This window comes from Cebidichthys violaceus, unplaced genomic scaffold (genome assembly GCF_023349555.1).
Source record: "Cebidichthys violaceus isolate CVI_PGR_0920_01 unplaced genomic scaffold, fCebVio1.0.p SCAF_12, whole genome shotgun sequence".
Classification (NCBI taxonomy): domain Eukaryota; kingdom Metazoa; phylum Chordata; class Actinopteri; order Perciformes; family Stichaeidae; genus Cebidichthys; species Cebidichthys violaceus.
The window spans coordinates 11939358-11955510 of record NW_027176285.1 but is presented as its reverse complement, the minus strand read 5'-3'; the positions used below and the strand labels follow the sequence as shown (position 1 = coordinate 11955510).

Here is a 16153-nt window from a genome sequence, read left to right as displayed (position 1 = left end):
GCTACAATGGGCAGGCACAAATTGGGGAGATGACGTCCTCTATTCCCCAAACGATCCGTTTTACAACCTCCGGTTCTGAAGAGTGAAGCCGTTCGAAAGTGTGTTAAAGCTGCATTCTCTCTAATGTCCATCAGGGGGCGACTCCTCTGGTTGTATAGAAGTCTATGAGAAAATGACTCTACTTCTCTCTTGATTTATTTTCTCAGTAAACATTGTAAACATGAGTTTATGGTCTCAATCTCTAGTTTCAAGTCTTCTTCAACACAGCATGATGTTCATTTAGTAAATTATGGTCCATTTAGAGTCAAACAGACCATAAAGCAGGGTATGCTTTAGGGGCGGGGCTACACTACACTACGTCCACTTCTGCTATACAGTCTGTGGTCCACACAGATACAAAGTAACCAGAGTTTTAAAAAATCTACACCTTAACGGGCGTCTAAATTATCCGTAACTCTCCATTTGCGTCTGAACCAGAGGCCGAAACGCAGAGGAAAACATCCGTTTACAAAAACAATCTGTATACTACGTGTGGACAGATCCTCACATGACCTCATGCAACACGTACAAACTCACAACTTGTTTTTCTAACAGGAGCAAAACGTACGACATGCTGCAGTACTACCAGAACCAAATACCCTACTGAAGAGTCTTCTGCTGGACCTCTGCTGGACCTCCGCTGTACGTCCAAGACGAACGTCTCCACACAAAGCAATGCAAAACCTTCTTCTTCTTTTTGTTTTTGGATGATTTTAACGAGGCGGTGGATGCGCTTTACTCAACGAGGCACTTTGATCCTAATGCTCCACTTTTATTCAGCGTGACTGTAAGTTGTCAGATTTTTATAATGCACCTCTGCGTTTTAAAAAAAGTACGTCTTTAATTAACTCGAGAGTGAAGAACAATGTGCGACTTTTAACCAAAAGAGGTATTTCAATCACCCTTTAAGTGTTTTCTTCTTGATGCTGTTTGTTACTAACACTAACTGTCACAGGAGAGGACGGTAAGGGGAGCCATATTTACAATGTTTGTCAAAGCAGCTGTCATCATCATCATCATCGTTTTGTTTATGACGCTGTTATCCACTTTTATGCACTTTATATGTCGCAGTATTCATCGGCTTCGCCTGCCTTCGATCACAAACTTAAACTGCGATCGAAAACAATCTGAAGTTTAATCAGCTGATCGATAGAATGGCAGTATTTTGTTTTGAGTTTGTAGAACAAAAACTGGTAGATTGATGAAGAAATCGATGCAGGAATCAATCGGCATTTAATCTAACGGTAGTCTTTAGGAATGTAACGGTGTTTAGAGATTCAGATGTAATCACGCTGTAGAATATTTACTGTAGAATATTTACTGTAGAATCACATCAACATCGCAGGTATTTTACTGTGATGTACGCTGAACTTGTAGAGCTAAATGTGAAGAACATAATCAGAAGATTTTAATAACAATCCTCAAAGCCGGTCATGTCAGCTTTTAGCTTTAACTTGTTTATTTAGAGTTTCTTTTTTAATCACTACAGCAACTTAACGACTCGCAACCTGAACTTTAGAGGATCTGAAAAGCTTCGGTGTGAGAGTCGGTTTTTTGTTTCCGCTGTTTTTAACAAAGCAGGGTTTTTATTCTATTTTTGCATTACGTCTTGAATTCTTGGACGAATGTTGCTGTTTGGTTGGAATAAACACCCCCCAGTTAAAGTTAGTTATTATTACGTTCAAGTCAGAAAAGAAAGCATCCCATTATCTGAAATTATATATATTTTTAAAGGTTTAAAAAAACGCTACTGTCCACCAGGGGGCGACTTCTCTGGTTTTATAGAAGTCTATGAGAAAATGACTCTACTTCTCTATTGATTTATTACCTCAGTAAACATTGTAAACATGAGTTTATGGTCTCAATCTCTAGTTTCAAGTCTTCTTCAATACAGCATGATGTTCATTTAGTAAATTATGGTCCATTTAGAGTCAAACAGACCATAAAGCAGGGTATGCTCTAGGGGCGGGGCTACACAGTGATTGACAGGTCTCTACCAGAGACGTATTCGGCGTCTCTACGTCACTTCCTGTTCCCTGGTTGCAAAAAAACAAGATGGCGACGGCCAAAATGCAAACTGGAGGCTTCAAAACATCAGTCCACAAACCGATGGCCACAATACATTTTATTTAGATTTTATTTTAAGTAAATGTCACAACTGGCACACAGTTTTAATACTGCAAATATATAAATATTGCAGCACTTTCCTCAGTGTGGCTGTAGAGGCTCAGTCAATGAGAGATTGTGACTTTTCCAAATTTCCATGTTGCCCTCTTTAAGTTCCTGTAGTGGAAACGTTGCTCTACATCCGATGTATTTCTACCCGTCTTAATACAAAGTATCACTAACATGTTTTGCGTACCCTTAAAAGTACTTGTAACCCTGTTAGAGAACATTCCTCTTTGTGTATCTGAGCTATATGGAACCTCTGGGGTTTGACTGATGCAGATGATGAAACCTTAAAAAGCCATTTCTCCTACCCGTATAGGTGGAAACACGACCGTAGTAATACTTGACAGAATATACAAACCTAACCTTATGCAATATATTTGTGAATATTGATTCTGTATTTTGCGTGTTGTGTTCAACAGATGAATTCTGATTCCCTTCATCCCGATCCGTGTGTGAGAAGTGTTTTTATTTGTTTCCGTTACATAGTCGAGTGTGTTTAAGTACACAGAAGTACTTGTGAGAGGAGAGTTGTTGAAGACAAAGCCATTTTTAATGTAGTGTGTTTTAAATCATGTCAGCTGATGTGTATAAATATATAAATGTGTGTTCAGAGGAGATCACGTCTGTGTGAAAACTTCTGATTTACAGATTAAATGTTCAAACTTCAGAGTCTCATGATGGCTTTTACTTTTACTGTCTGTCTTTATGTCTTCTCTCTCTCTCTTGCTGTCTCTTTCCTGGTGTCTTATTTCTTGTCGTTCTTTCTCTTGTCTCTTGTCTTTCTATCTTGTCTGTTTTATCTTGTTCTCTCTTCATGTGTCTTGTCTTCCTAGTTTTTCTTGTCCTGGTTTTTTTAAGTGAGGTGTTTGATTAAAGGACAACAAAAGTCAAAGTCTTCTTTTCATGTTGTCTTTCTCGTCTCTTTTTGTCTTTACTTCTAGTCTCTTGTTGTCTCTCTCTCTTGTCTTCTTGTCTCTTGTCTCTCTCTTGTCTTTACTTCTTGTCTCTTGTTGTCTCTCTCTCTCTTGTCTTTACTTCTTGTCTCTTGTTGTCTCTCTCTCTCTTTTCTTTACTTTTTGTCTCTTGTTGTCCCTCTCTCTTGTCTTTACTTCTTGTCTCTCATTGTCTCTCCTCTTTTGTTGGAAGGACTGAGAGTGATCTGAATTAAAATGCGTTAACGCAGTTGTTGTTTTTATTATTATTATTTTGAAAGTCCGTTGCTCACTGGCAGCGGTGGAGGGAGTCTTTATCAGACTACGTTGATGCAGCGTGTGGGAGAAGTATAGATAAACTAAACACAAGCTAACAAATGCCACAGAGAAGTGGATAGATACAAACTGCAGGACGACTAGTATCGTGGAAGATGTCGATCTGAGGAACATTCTTAGGATCAACGAATGACGGCAGGTATGAGCCTCCCTCAAGACGCACCGTCACAAGAAGAACACACAAGTTGTATAAGAAGGAGAGGACTACAAAAACGTGCACCAGCTGTCGCTCTCACCGGAGACTACCGGACATCGCCGGGTAACTGTCATCACCTTGGAGTTACGGTGCATTATATTGATGAACAGTGGGAGCTGCGTTCACATGCTCTGACTGTAATGAAAACAGAAGACAGACATTTTGATGAAATGTGCGCGGAACATTTTATTCATGTTGCACAGCAGTGGAACGTTTAAATAAAGTCAGTAACTGAGCACAGATAGTGAAGAAATATAACTGCTACTGTGTAAAGGAATACTGTTAAAAAGAACCTGATTTGTTTAGTGTTTCAAACCAAATGTTATTGTACTTTTGTTCATATAGCAGTACTTTTACAATAATACACTACTTATGAATGAATTATTGAACTTTGCGCATAACAATGCGATTAATCACGATTAAAAATTGTTATCGTTGCCCAGCACTAATATATTTGCAAGATTACTCTGTGTTTTAACCTTATGCTTAAAGTTTCATTAAGTTAACGTATTTACACCCTAAAAGCAGAAGTTGATCTCATGGGCTCCCTCTGCCCGAAAAAAGACCCGAGCGACTCGATCCGAGACTACCTCAGAAGAGTGGTGCAAGCGGTGCCTCGCTGGTTGCTGAACACCGAAGGAGCCGCTCTGTATCTGCGGAAAGAATACCTAATCCGAAGCCTACCGGGACAAACCGCTCTCTTTCAATTAGCTTATGCTAAAAGTTCTGCATGTTGGTTAATTTGTGATATAAATGCTTGATCTAGTTTAGCTTTTTCATTTTTTATAATCATTTATAATAATTTGTATTAAATAAAAACAAGTAGATCATTGTGGTCTATTGAAAGACAGCAGCCTCTTTTTTTATTTATTTTTCTCGATCAGAAATGTAATAACACATGTATTATGTAATAACCAACCAAAATGGATGTGTGTGGTCTTTTGTTGTGTTCTGTCCAAAGTAATCAAAAGGATAAAGAATAAATACTTTTGATGCTTTTCTTGATTCTGGAAGAGATATTGAAGGATGACTCAAAGCTGCTCCCTGAACTTATTTTGTTCATAGCGATACTTTAAAATGGAACCTGAGCCGCTGATCACGCATGGAAGCTCCTCCACGACTAACAAAGAAAGGGGAACCGAGCAAGACGGGCCATCAAAGACAGAAAATTTATGCCAGAAACACAAAAGGCCAAGATGGTGGTGTGAGTGAAGCTTTGACTCGTGCACAAAGGACCCCGACGTCTCCTTTTTTATAGTCATTGAGCGATAGAGGGTCCAGGGCCCCTGGAGCCAAATTCACTAAACATTGTAACTGGCTGGAGAGTTTGGAGGGAACTCCTGAATGTCAGTCCTAACTTCGAGTCTCTTAAAGGGCCAGTGCGTAGAATTTAGGGGGTTCCATCGCAGAAATGGAATATGATATTACATTTTTCGTTGGTGGATAATCATGTGAAACCAAATATCGTTGTGTTTTTATTAGCTTAGAATGAGCTCTTCATATCTACATAAGGAGTGGGAGAAGTTTCAGTCGGATGCAATCTGCAATCTCACCACTAGATGCCGCCAAATCCAACACACTGACCCTTTAAGTTTTTGGTCTAATAGTCATTCACAAATAATTTAATTATGTTATGTGTTGATTGTTTATGATAGAATGAAACCAAGCTGACAACGAATTAACTTTTCATTATGTGTGTGTGTATATATATTTATGTATATGTATATATATATATATGTTTTGTGTATATATATATATATATATATATATATATATGTATACAGTATATATGTGTGTGTGTATATATGTATATATATATGTATATATATGTTTTTGTGTATATGTATATATGTTTGTGTATATATGTATATATATATATATGTATATATATATATATATATATATATATATATATATATATATGTGTGTGTGTGTGTGTGTGTGTGTGTATATATATAATTGATTATGATTAATTATTATCAAAAATAATGAATCATAATCAACAAGTGATGGACAGTTTCCTTTGGCAAAGGGAGAGTCTCACCAGTGAAATATTTAGCCAAATTTCATATAAAAGCAATCATATAACTTAAATAACACACGTAGTCAGATGTTGGTCCAGGAGTTCACCGAAGAGGAACATCTGTCACTTCAACACACGTTAAACCGAAAATAATCCTTAAAGTTTACGTTTTAGTGGAGATTCTGAGGTCAAAATCAGACGAGCAGCGTTTTGTGTTCAGACTTTTGTAAACTGAAACTTTATTGTCAAAGAAATCGTATATTCTGAGACAGAAACTCTGCTGAACAGAGGACTCACATTCTTTCTTCACATCTCAGCACCTGTTATCCTGTAACCACAGAGCGCCATCTAGTGCTCAGCAAGAAACTCTCCACAGATAACCAGTGGTGGAAGAAGTATTCTGATCCTTTACTACCAGCTAAATGTACTCAAAGTACTTCAAATACAAGTATACAATCCAGCTAGCTGTATAAATGTCTACTTATTGTTATTATGTACTTATGCATTTGTTTAGTTATTTATTTAGTTAGTTAATTGTATTATTATTATATTTCATTGTATATATTGTGTTCTGTTATTTTTATTGCTTTAACTGTACTCTAAATGTGTCTGTCTGTCCGTCTGTCTGTCTGTCCGTCCGTCCGTCTAATACTTTTCTACTACTTGTAATTCTCTCTTGGTTTGTGCTCTTGTTTTCTAACATGTTTTAAACTATGACTTCAATTGTGTATAAAAGTGTATAAAAATAAAAAAATAACTCAAATAATTGCACCTTTTGTTTGTTTTTTTGTTAATATGTTTTATTGATTTTAAAAGTTTGTATCCCATTATAGGGCAGGCATTACAAAACATTTATATTTGACTTCAATTATTTACTACAAATTTAAATCCTTAGTGTTAGGGTTAGGGGTTATAATACTCCTATAATATAATACTTCAGTACAAGTACCGCAAAGCAGTACTTGAGTAAATGTACTCAATGTTTATAAGTCATGGCTGCTTCAGGTGTTGTTTCAAACAGGTAACACCCCCCCCACCCCCTTATTGTGTGAGTGATGTCACGGGGATGGGCAGGTCACGTGGTCGCGTCGGAGCGAAACCTGTTGGTTTAATGTTACTGCGAAACGAGAGAAGAAGAAAAAGGAGGAGGAGAAGGAGAAGCGAGGAAGGGAAGCGAACAAGGTAAGTGCGGAAAGACTAACGGACTGTCTCTACATCCCATAATCAAAGTATTGATCACTGCGGTGTGTTAGGTATCGATTAGGTGTCGATTACAGTGTGGAATGTGAACTTTTTACTGTCGAAAAGTCAGTAAACGTAACGTGAGTTTACCGCCGTTGTCGTGACTAAACTTTCAAAAAACTGTTTACGACATTTAAAAAAACTAACTTACTTTAATATAATACCTGATAACAGGATAATTAAAGTTAAACAGACTCAAATTATTGAGTTAGTTTGACTCGTTCCTCTGGCTCAGAGCCAACGTCTGTTTTTACGTCATTAGGCCTCCTTGACTGCACACAGTATATATATATATATATATATATATATATATATATATATATATATATTAATGTCATGTTGTTATATCAGAGCTGACATGTGTATATATATATACTCCTGTAGTATTAACGTTATAACACAGCTTCCTCATAACAGGAGGAAGCGTCTGTTGATGTATTAGTACACAAACTGTCCTCATCATCATGTTACAAGTAAAAGAGTCCTGCATTGAAAAACGTACTTAATCAGGAAAATGTATGTCTGAAAAGCAAAAGTACTCACTGTGTAGTAACATGTTCCCGTCAGTATTTTACATTATGATGTTTTTTTGGATTAATATTACTGTACTTTACAATTAAAAGTTTAAAATATGTTACTTTAGTGAAGGAAAAATGTACTTTAGGTATTAAAAAAGTAAAAGCACTCATCATGCGGTTCATTTTCAGAATATTTTATATTCCTGGATTATGATTATTGATGCGTTTATTTGTTCATGACTTTAATGTTGCAGCAGGTAACGGTGGAGCTCATCTTAAGTACTTCATATGTGTTGGTAGTTTAATGATACGTTTAAAGTGTCTCTGAAGCACTGATTGGTGGAGGAAGTATTCAAATGTACCTGTAAGAATACTTTGTCATTAGTGAAAGAAATGTATTATATATTCTATTTTTAGATTATGATTATGACTCGAGCATTCATGTAACATCAGGATTTTACTGTCGTAGTTGTTTGAGCTGGAGCTCATTTTAAACTATTAACTACTTGTTATTGTCGTTATGGATTAATCTGCTGATTATTTTCTCCATTGATTGATTGATTGTTTGGTTTGTAGAAATAGTGAGAAATGACGTCACCATTAAAGAGCCCAAAGTGACACCTTCACAATGTTTGTTTAGTCCAAACCTCAACATTACTACAAAAACAACACGGTTATTGACCCAAATCTTTACTTTTGTGAAGCTGGAACCGTTCAATACTTCCTTTAAAAAAAAAATAACAAAAGACGACTAACATTGTGGCCAATTAATTATCTGATTGATCTACTGAAACATTCTCTGTTTCCAGCTTCTCACATGTGAGGATTTGCTGCTTTGTCTCAGTTTTATATCACTGTAAATATCAATATATATATACATATATATTTGAGCTTGTGATCGGACAAAACAAACAATGAAGACGTTGTTTGTTGTGATCTCCGTCTTCACATCTCAGAGCTTCATGTCTCTCTGTGTGTTTACAGGTGATTCCTCGGCTCTCTGTACGTTCACACCAGGTTTGCATTCTGACCTGCAGGCCAATGTAAGTGGTGCTGAGTGACTGCGTGTGAAAGAGGTATTCAAGCACAGTTCATACTCTTTTATTAAACCTCTCGGGATCATTAAAGAAACGGGCTTTTAAGGGCTGATTGGTTGTCAAGAATGTATTTCTGTGCTACTGGTAAGTTAAGCATTTTTGGGATACGACACATTATTATTACTACAACAACAACAACAGCAGCAGCAGTGCCACGTATTTGGGTGCAGCACAAAAATGCATTCTTGACTCAGCTTGCATGGAGGATGGTGGGATAACGTTCTCTGGTGACCTCTGGTACTTTTGGGTAATCTGTATCTGTCTCGGTTTGTGGGGTAAACAGACGCTGCATGAATGAAACTCTTGAATGTATAATCTTAATTTCTCATCAGTCTGGGACTCGTTTTTTTTATCTTCTTGCTTCTTTTTTACATTTCCTCTTTCTTTGTCTTCTCGGTTCTGTTTGTGATATAAATTGTTGAGATTAAACAATGAATTGATACATAAACTGGCAACAATTTAGTTTTTTAATCGATATAAGTGCTGGTCATTTGTGAGGATTTGCTGCTTCCTTTGTCTTGTTAAATAGTAAATTGTAGAACTTTTAGTTTTGGATGTCACATGCCGAGTGAAGCCAATGCTTCATGTGTTAAAGCTGCATTCTCTCTAGTGTCCATCAGGGGGCGACTCCTCTGGTTGTATAGAAGTCTATGAGAAAATGACTCTACTTCTCTCTTGATTTATTACCTCAGTAAACATTGTAAACATGAGTTTATGGTCTCAATCTCTAGTTTACAGTCTTCTTCAATACAGCATGATGTTCATTTAGTAAATTATGGTCCATTTAGAGTCAAACAGACCATAAAGCAGGGTATGCTTTAGGGGCGGGGCTACACAGTGATTGACAGGTCTCTACCAGAGACGTTTACGGCGTCTCTACGTCACTCCTTCTCAGTCCAAATATGGTCACTTCCTGTTCACTGGTTGCAAAAAAGCCAAGATGGCGACAACCAAATTGCCGAACTGGAGGCTTCAAAACATCCACAAACCAATGGGTGACGTCACGACGATGACTACGTCCACTTCTTGTCTACAGTCTATGAGACGTCACCTGTTTTGATTGGTTATTTGTTTGGTTTATTAAACATCAGAAGAATGCACAAGATGATATATTTAAATGTCTATTTTTGTCCGAAACTAAAAGCAATAAATCCTCATATTTGAGTAGCTGGAAAAAATGACTTAAATAGTTTATAAATTCTAAAAATAGTTGTCGAGCAGCTAATTGTTTTAGCTGAGAGAAGAATAATTACTTGAAAGCCGTTTAAACATCACCTAATGAATGTGTGTGTGTGTGTGTGCTCTCAGGGACCATCACCATCCTCATGTCCAATGGAGGAGGTTTTTACGGACGCACTGAGCGCGTCCGCCAGTCGCCGTACTACGACCAGGTGCCGCCCGGCTCGTTGCCCCGAGCGGACTCCTACGATCTGCTGAGCGAGCAGAGAGCGCCCCCCCTCGCCCAGAGCTCCGACCCGCTCCCTCCACCGCCTCTGCCGGACCAGCCTCCCGTGGGACCCGAGTTCGATCCCGGTGGCAGCGAAGTCGAGGCGGACCCGGACCACGACCCGGCCCTCGACATCAAACCGGTCCACCGCTTCATCCCGGACTCCTGGAAGAACTTCTTCAGAGCGAGCGACCGCAGCAGTAACCCGAATAGTTCCATGCCCGCCTCCTCATGTAACAACAACAACAACAGCACCAGCGACGGGGTGCGCTGCTCTCCGCCGCACTCCCCCTCGGTTCCCGGGTCGTACCGAGATCCGTATGGCGGCTCGGGCGGCAGCTACAACTCGCGCAAGGAGCTCCTGGAGCTACGGGACGCCCACGAGTCCGTGTCGGGGCGCACCCACCACACGGGTCTGACCTACAGCGAGCGGGTGGAGGAGTACAATCAGCGCTACGCCTACATGAAGTCCTGGGCTGGGCTGCTGAGGATTCTGGGATGCGTGGAGCTCCTGCTGGGAGCTGCCGTGTTCGCCTGCGTCTGTGCTTACATCCACAAAGACAACGAGTGGTTCAACATGTTCGGGTACTCGTCTCCTGGAGGAGCGTACTCCGGAGGAGCGTACGGCGGCATCACGGGCGGGTCCTACTACTCGGGCCCCAAGACGCCGTTTGTGTTGGTGGTGGCGGGGCTGGCCTGGTTGGTGACGGTGATAGTGTTGGTGCTGGGGATGACCATGTACTACCGCACCATCCTGCTGGACTCGTCCTGGTGGCCTCTGACGGAGTTCACCATAAACCTGGCGCTGGCAGTGCTCTTCATGGCAGCTGGTAGGTTTCTCCTTTTATTTGTTCTGGTTTTATTTATGTATTTCATTTTACAAGTGTAGACAAAAACCAGGACGAATAACACTCAAACTATCTATATTGATATGTATATTTAGTATTGATAGGTATATTTTTCGCACTAAATATTGTTTTCCTGTTTGTTGGCCAGGCATCGTCTACGTCCGAGACACGACCCGCGGAGGTCTCTGCTCCTACCCGGTCTTCAACAACGGCATCAACGGGGCGTTCTGCAGGACGGAGGCGGGCCAGACCGCCGCCATCATCTTCCTGTTTGTCAATTTGGTCGTCTATCTGATCGGAGCCGCCGTCTGCCTCAAGCTGTGGAGACACGAAGCTGCACGCAGATACCGGGAGAAGCACGGCCACGAGGTCAGAGCTCTTTGGTTTTGTTCTATGGGTTGGGATTCTTCTCAGAATTAAAGGATTATGCCAAAGATATCTGTCACTTTGATGACACACACGGACTGCAATTCAACAGCAAACCACAGAATTTGCAAACAGGCTTATAGCCTTCGAGGAATGAGAAGGTGGAGTCCTGCCTTTGTGCTGCTGGAGGGCAAAATATGCACATTGTTTACAGCTATGCTAGTTATTGAGAATCACACCATGTGAAACTCATGTTCTGATGTCTTGTTTGTTTCTATTTTGGTCTCTTTAAAGAGTCGTCCAACCTTTTGGGAAATATGATTTGCTTTTTTTGCTCAGAGTTAGATGAGAAGATTGATACCGCTCTTGTGTCTGTGGGATAATTAGAAAGCTAAAATCAGGAGACAGTTAGCTTAGCTTAGCATAAAGACTGGAAACAAGGGGAAACAGCTAGCCTGGCTCCATCCAAAGGTAACAAATCTGTATGAAACAATGTGGAAGACCTCAGTCACAGCTAAATCCAATGATGATTAACAAACTTTGTTTTTTTTATCTAAGATAAGATGCTAATGCTGTTAGCTAACTTAATACTTTAGCAAACGAAGACAAAGCCGTCTACCAGCACTTCTAAAGCTCTCAGAATATATATGACGACATAATTGTGGAATAGTTTAGTGAGCTTAAAAGGTGCTGATTGGATGGACAGAGCCAGGCTAGCTGTTTGCCCCTGTTTCCAGTCTTAATGCTAAGCTAAGCTAACCATCTCCCAGCTGCAGCTTCATATTTAGCGGACAGACATGAGAGTGGCATCGATCTTCTCGTCTAACGCTCTGGAATTTTGTCAAAACTATTCCTTTAATAGTTACTCATCATTATTCGTGTTGATGGATTATATTTGTATTATATTTTTTGTATGTTTTGTACACACAGATGTATCCCTCTGACACGCGAGCTGCACAGTCATTGGTGAGCATCTGCTGCTGCAACATGAACACATTTGTGTTGATGAAAGTCGCCGCCTCTATTCAGTATTCATGTTGTTTTTGTGTTTTTTTCTGCAGATGCCTCCGGTTTCCGCTCCACTACACAGAGCTCCGGTGCAAGTCGAAGGCTCCTCAGTGGTTCCCATCAAAGCCGCTCCAAAAGCTGCTCCAGCTCACATTCTACAGGGAGCGATACCATCAGGACACATTCCAAAACCCGTTATTGTGCCCGACTACATCGGGTAAGAGCTGCTCAACAAATACATTACACTGTGTAGACATCGCTACCGTTAGGACTTTATTCATACTAGTACTCCTATTGATACTCTTATCGGTTCGCTTCCTGCAGGAAGTACCCGACCGTCCGGTCCGACGAGGAGCGGGACCAGTACCGAGCCGTGTTCAATGACCAGTACTCGGAGTACAAAGAGCTCCACGCGGAGATGCAGGCGACCCTCAAGAAGTTCGATGAGATGGACGCCATGATGCGCAGTCTGCCTCAGCATCCGACCAGCCAGACGGTGACTGCTTCCAAAAATATCTACATCGTTACTTTTATCAAGTTTAAGTTTTTAGCCTTTTGACTTTCATATATTTACTTGTACCATTTAAAGGTACACTTACCGGTTTTACACATCAGTTGAGGAGTTAAAAGGAGGACGTATTCACCAGGCCCAGAGGGTTTACTTGATGTTGCGTTGCATTATGGGAATTGTAGGATCTAGCATTTTTGTGGTTTGACCCACACAAGGGAATTATATTCTCCTCAAAGTAGTGTGTGTGTGTGTGTGTGTGTGTGTGTGTGTGTGTGTGTGTGTGTGTGTGTGTGTGTGTGTGTGTGTGTGTGTGTGTGTGTGTGTGTGTGAGAGACAAATCCAGAAGTAGCCTTTTATGTCTGAATATGCAGCACTCAGTTGCATTATGGGAATTGTAGGATCTAGCTCGGGATTTAAATTCTCCTTAAAGTAGAGGCTGAGATAGTGTTATTTTTATGTGTGTGTGTGTTAAACAATTGCAGGAGTACCCTTTAATATCTGAATATTCAACATGCATTATGTATTTCGATCAATATTTCACTTTGTTTAAACAGTTTTAAAGAAACAACACTGTTAGATCACTGAAATGATCTATTTTCTCAGTTTAGGTTTTGACCATTTTTAACACTTTCAAAGAAGAAAGTAAGAAAGTAAGGAGCTGATCTTCTGGTTCTCATGTGTGTTAAACAAACACTGCTCCACCTCACCGTCACAGCACACTGGACTCGACTTTGCATTTTATATTACAAAGTTCAACACTCGTTCAATATGAGTTCCATGTTATGAGAGGAAACATTCTGGTGTTTAGATTATAGCACCCAGTCTTTGTGTTGTTAAAATGTCCCTCGTTACTTCCTGTGTTTGCGCTTCCTGTTCCCGCTGTACTTCCTCCTCCACCCTCACATTCCCTCGTCGTCCTGCATTTCTCTAATTTAATGGAAACAACTTAAAGTTTCATTCAGACTCTTTGTCTCTGTCTTCTTGCAGGAGGTTGACCGCATCAACAGAATCCTTCAGGACTACCAGAGGAAGAAAAACGTGAGCCGACTGTCTCGTCCGTGTTGTTGTTTACACTGAGCATCAGCTGCTTGTGTTATATATATATATATATATATATATATATATATATATATATACGTATATATATATATATATACACGTATATATATACGTATATATATATATATATATACGTATATATATATATATATACGTATATATATATATATATATATATACGTGTGTGTGTATATATATATATATATATATATATATATATATATATATATATACGTATATATATGTGTATATATATATATGTATGTATGTATGTATGTATGTATGTATGTGAATTGAAGTAAATCTACAACAGCAAAACTGTCAAAACATCCGTTTACAATCACACATCTGGTGCAGTTTTATCCAAGTCTCTAAAATCCTAAAACAGCAGTTTTCATCATTCAAACTACAAAACATTTATTCACAAATATGAATAATGACTGTGAGAGATGCGTGTGTCCGGTTAGCTGGAGACGTGTTCGTCCACCTCTCGATGTCGTCTGACTTCCTGTCTGTGTCTCTCTGCTCAAAGCCCATTGGTTCATACTGAAGATCTTTAAAAACATGAAACATGCTCAGTAATCTCCTAAAACAGCTGCTCACTGTCGGTGAGATCAAACTAACAGGAGGAAACAGTGCGTTTGTTGGGGACTATATTCAGCGGCGGATGAATCCACATTTGGTGCTCTAGTGAGTGTTTGTATGTGGGATTGAGTCAGAATAAACTACAGCGTGTTGATGGTGATGAAGGAACAACAGGAGATGCTTAAAGTATAATAGTACTAACTGCTGCTCCTGAACAGTAAATAATCAAAGTGAAAATCCTAAAAACATATTTTTGTGTGTTTCTGCGTCCTCAAACCAGGACCCGACATTCCTGGAGAAGAAGGAGCGCTGCGAGTACCTGAAGAGCAAACTGTCACACATCAAACAGAAGATCCAAGAGTACGATAAAGTGATGGAGTGGAACGACGGATTCAGCTGAACCTCCGAACACAAACACAGAACCACAGCTGAGCAGCGGGGGGGGGGACGCATTTAAACAGGAAGTCTTTTAACATCTGTACTGTTAGATGAGAGAACCAACATCACTCTCATGACAATAACGCTTCATCCACTGGCCAGTTAGCTTAGCTTAGCACAAAGACTGGGAGCGGAGGGAAACGGCTAGCCTTGCTCTGCTCAAGTCAGCCAACAAGCGCCTCTAAAGTTCACAGATTTACTCGTTATGTCTTGATCAAGTGTAAGAAAATCACAATTAGCTTTTTTAAAGTGGCGATCTTAAAGATTTTCATTTTTTAAAATCTGTAACACAACGGTGATTGAGCTGACTGATCTGATATTTACTTTATTTTTGTAACACACATTACAACATAAATATATTTGATGTAAACTGGTTTTCTATGGTGACAATACCATATGAACACAATTATTTTGTTTTGTCTCAAATAGAAATTCTAAATCACTTATTTCTTTTTTCTGAGATAGCTCATCATACTTTAGCTCATTATTGTTTGTACAGATTAAACAAACAACATACAAGATGTTAATTAACGAGCTTTAAAGGTGCTGGTTGGCGGGTTTTGGCTAGCTGTTTCCAGCCTTTATGCTAAGCTAACTGTCTCCTGGCTGTTTAAATGCTACTAATGTTCTCATCTAACGCTCCACCTGAATGCAAATAACTGTGTTTCCCCCAAAATATCACACTATTCCTTTTTTAAATGGTCTGAATATGCAAAGAACTGTATATACATATATATATGTATATATATATATATATATATATATATGTATATATATATATATATATATATATGTATATATATATATATGTATGTATGTATGTATGTATGTATATATATATATATGTATGTATGTATGTATGTATGTATGTATATATATATATATATGTATGTATCTGTGTGTGTGTGTGTGTGTATATATATATCTATATATATATATATATATATATATAGATATATATATATATATATATATATGTGTGTGTGATACTGTGACTGTGATTGTAGCCGAGTTTCAGCTCTTAAACTCATAAATAACTCTGGTTTCTGACGTGACTGTGATCTCTAGAAGGTGGAAGAAGAACAGAAAGGTAAAGATAAAAACACTGCTTACTTTCTATCAGTTTACTTTCGCTGCGATGTAAATTCCACAAATATAAAAAACACTGTTTGTCCCGACGAATCTTCATCTAGCTGGTTTACTGAGCTCTTTTAATTGCACACTTGTCTTTTTAATTTTTTTTAATCTGCAAATATGCATGTTTTATTATAGAATGTTAAATGTTGTATGTTGTGACACTTTGTTCTGCCATTTCACAAACATGTACTTTATATCT

At 38.9% G+C, this 16153-nt stretch overlaps 2 protein-coding genes across 4 annotated transcripts in view; both read left to right on the top strand.

Moving 5' to 3' along the window:
* pi4kaa (phosphatidylinositol 4-kinase, catalytic, alpha a) overlaps positions 1 to 3393 on the top strand; it is a 28516-nt gene extending 25123 nt beyond the window's left edge. For both annotated transcript variants that reach the window (XM_068706407.1, XM_068706406.1), the window contains exon 54: positions 595 to 3393. In XM_068706407.1, coding sequence (XP_068562508.1) covers positions 595 to 646 — 52 coding nt within the window. In that variant the 3' untranslated portion in view covers positions 647 to 3393. The remainder of the gene's footprint in view (positions 1 to 594) is intronic.
* Positions 3394 to 6791: 3398 nt separating this feature from the next.
* Positions 6792 to 15559, top strand: marveld2a (MARVEL domain containing 2a). Of its 2 annotated transcripts, none has more exons than XM_068706400.1 (9): positions 6792 to 6880; positions 8443 to 8501; positions 9864 to 10832; positions 10999 to 11219; positions 12147 to 12182; positions 12278 to 12441; positions 12549 to 12720; positions 13723 to 13773; positions 14660 to 15559. In XM_068706400.1, the coding sequence occupies exons 3-9, from the start codon at positions 9881 to 9883 to the stop codon at positions 14777 to 14779; spliced, it is 1716 nt and encodes a 571-aa protein (XP_068562501.1). In that variant the 5' UTR covers positions 6792 to 6880; positions 8443 to 8501; positions 9864 to 9880; the 3' UTR covers positions 14780 to 15559. The 2 variants fall into 2 exon arrangements, with proteins under 2 accessions (XP_068562501.1, XP_068562500.1); XM_068706399.1 differs by having other exon boundaries at positions 8443 to 8534.
* Positions 15560 to 16153: the final 594 nt, after the last annotated feature.

Excerpts from the sequence above, each read along its gene's own strand:
- marveld2a (XM_068706400.1), top strand. The coding sequence starts at position 9,881 with ATGTCCAATGGAGGAGGTTTTTACGGACGCACTGAGCGCGTCCGCCAG. Across the intron at positions 11,220-12,146 it reads GGGAGAAGCACGGCCACGAG|ATGTATCCCTCTGACACGCG; the intron begins GTCAGAGCTCTT and ends TTGTACACACAG. Across the intron at positions 12,183-12,277 it reads CGCGAGCTGCACAGTCATTG|ATGCCTCCGGTTTCCGCTCC; the intron begins GTGAGCATCTGC and ends TTTTTTCTGCAG.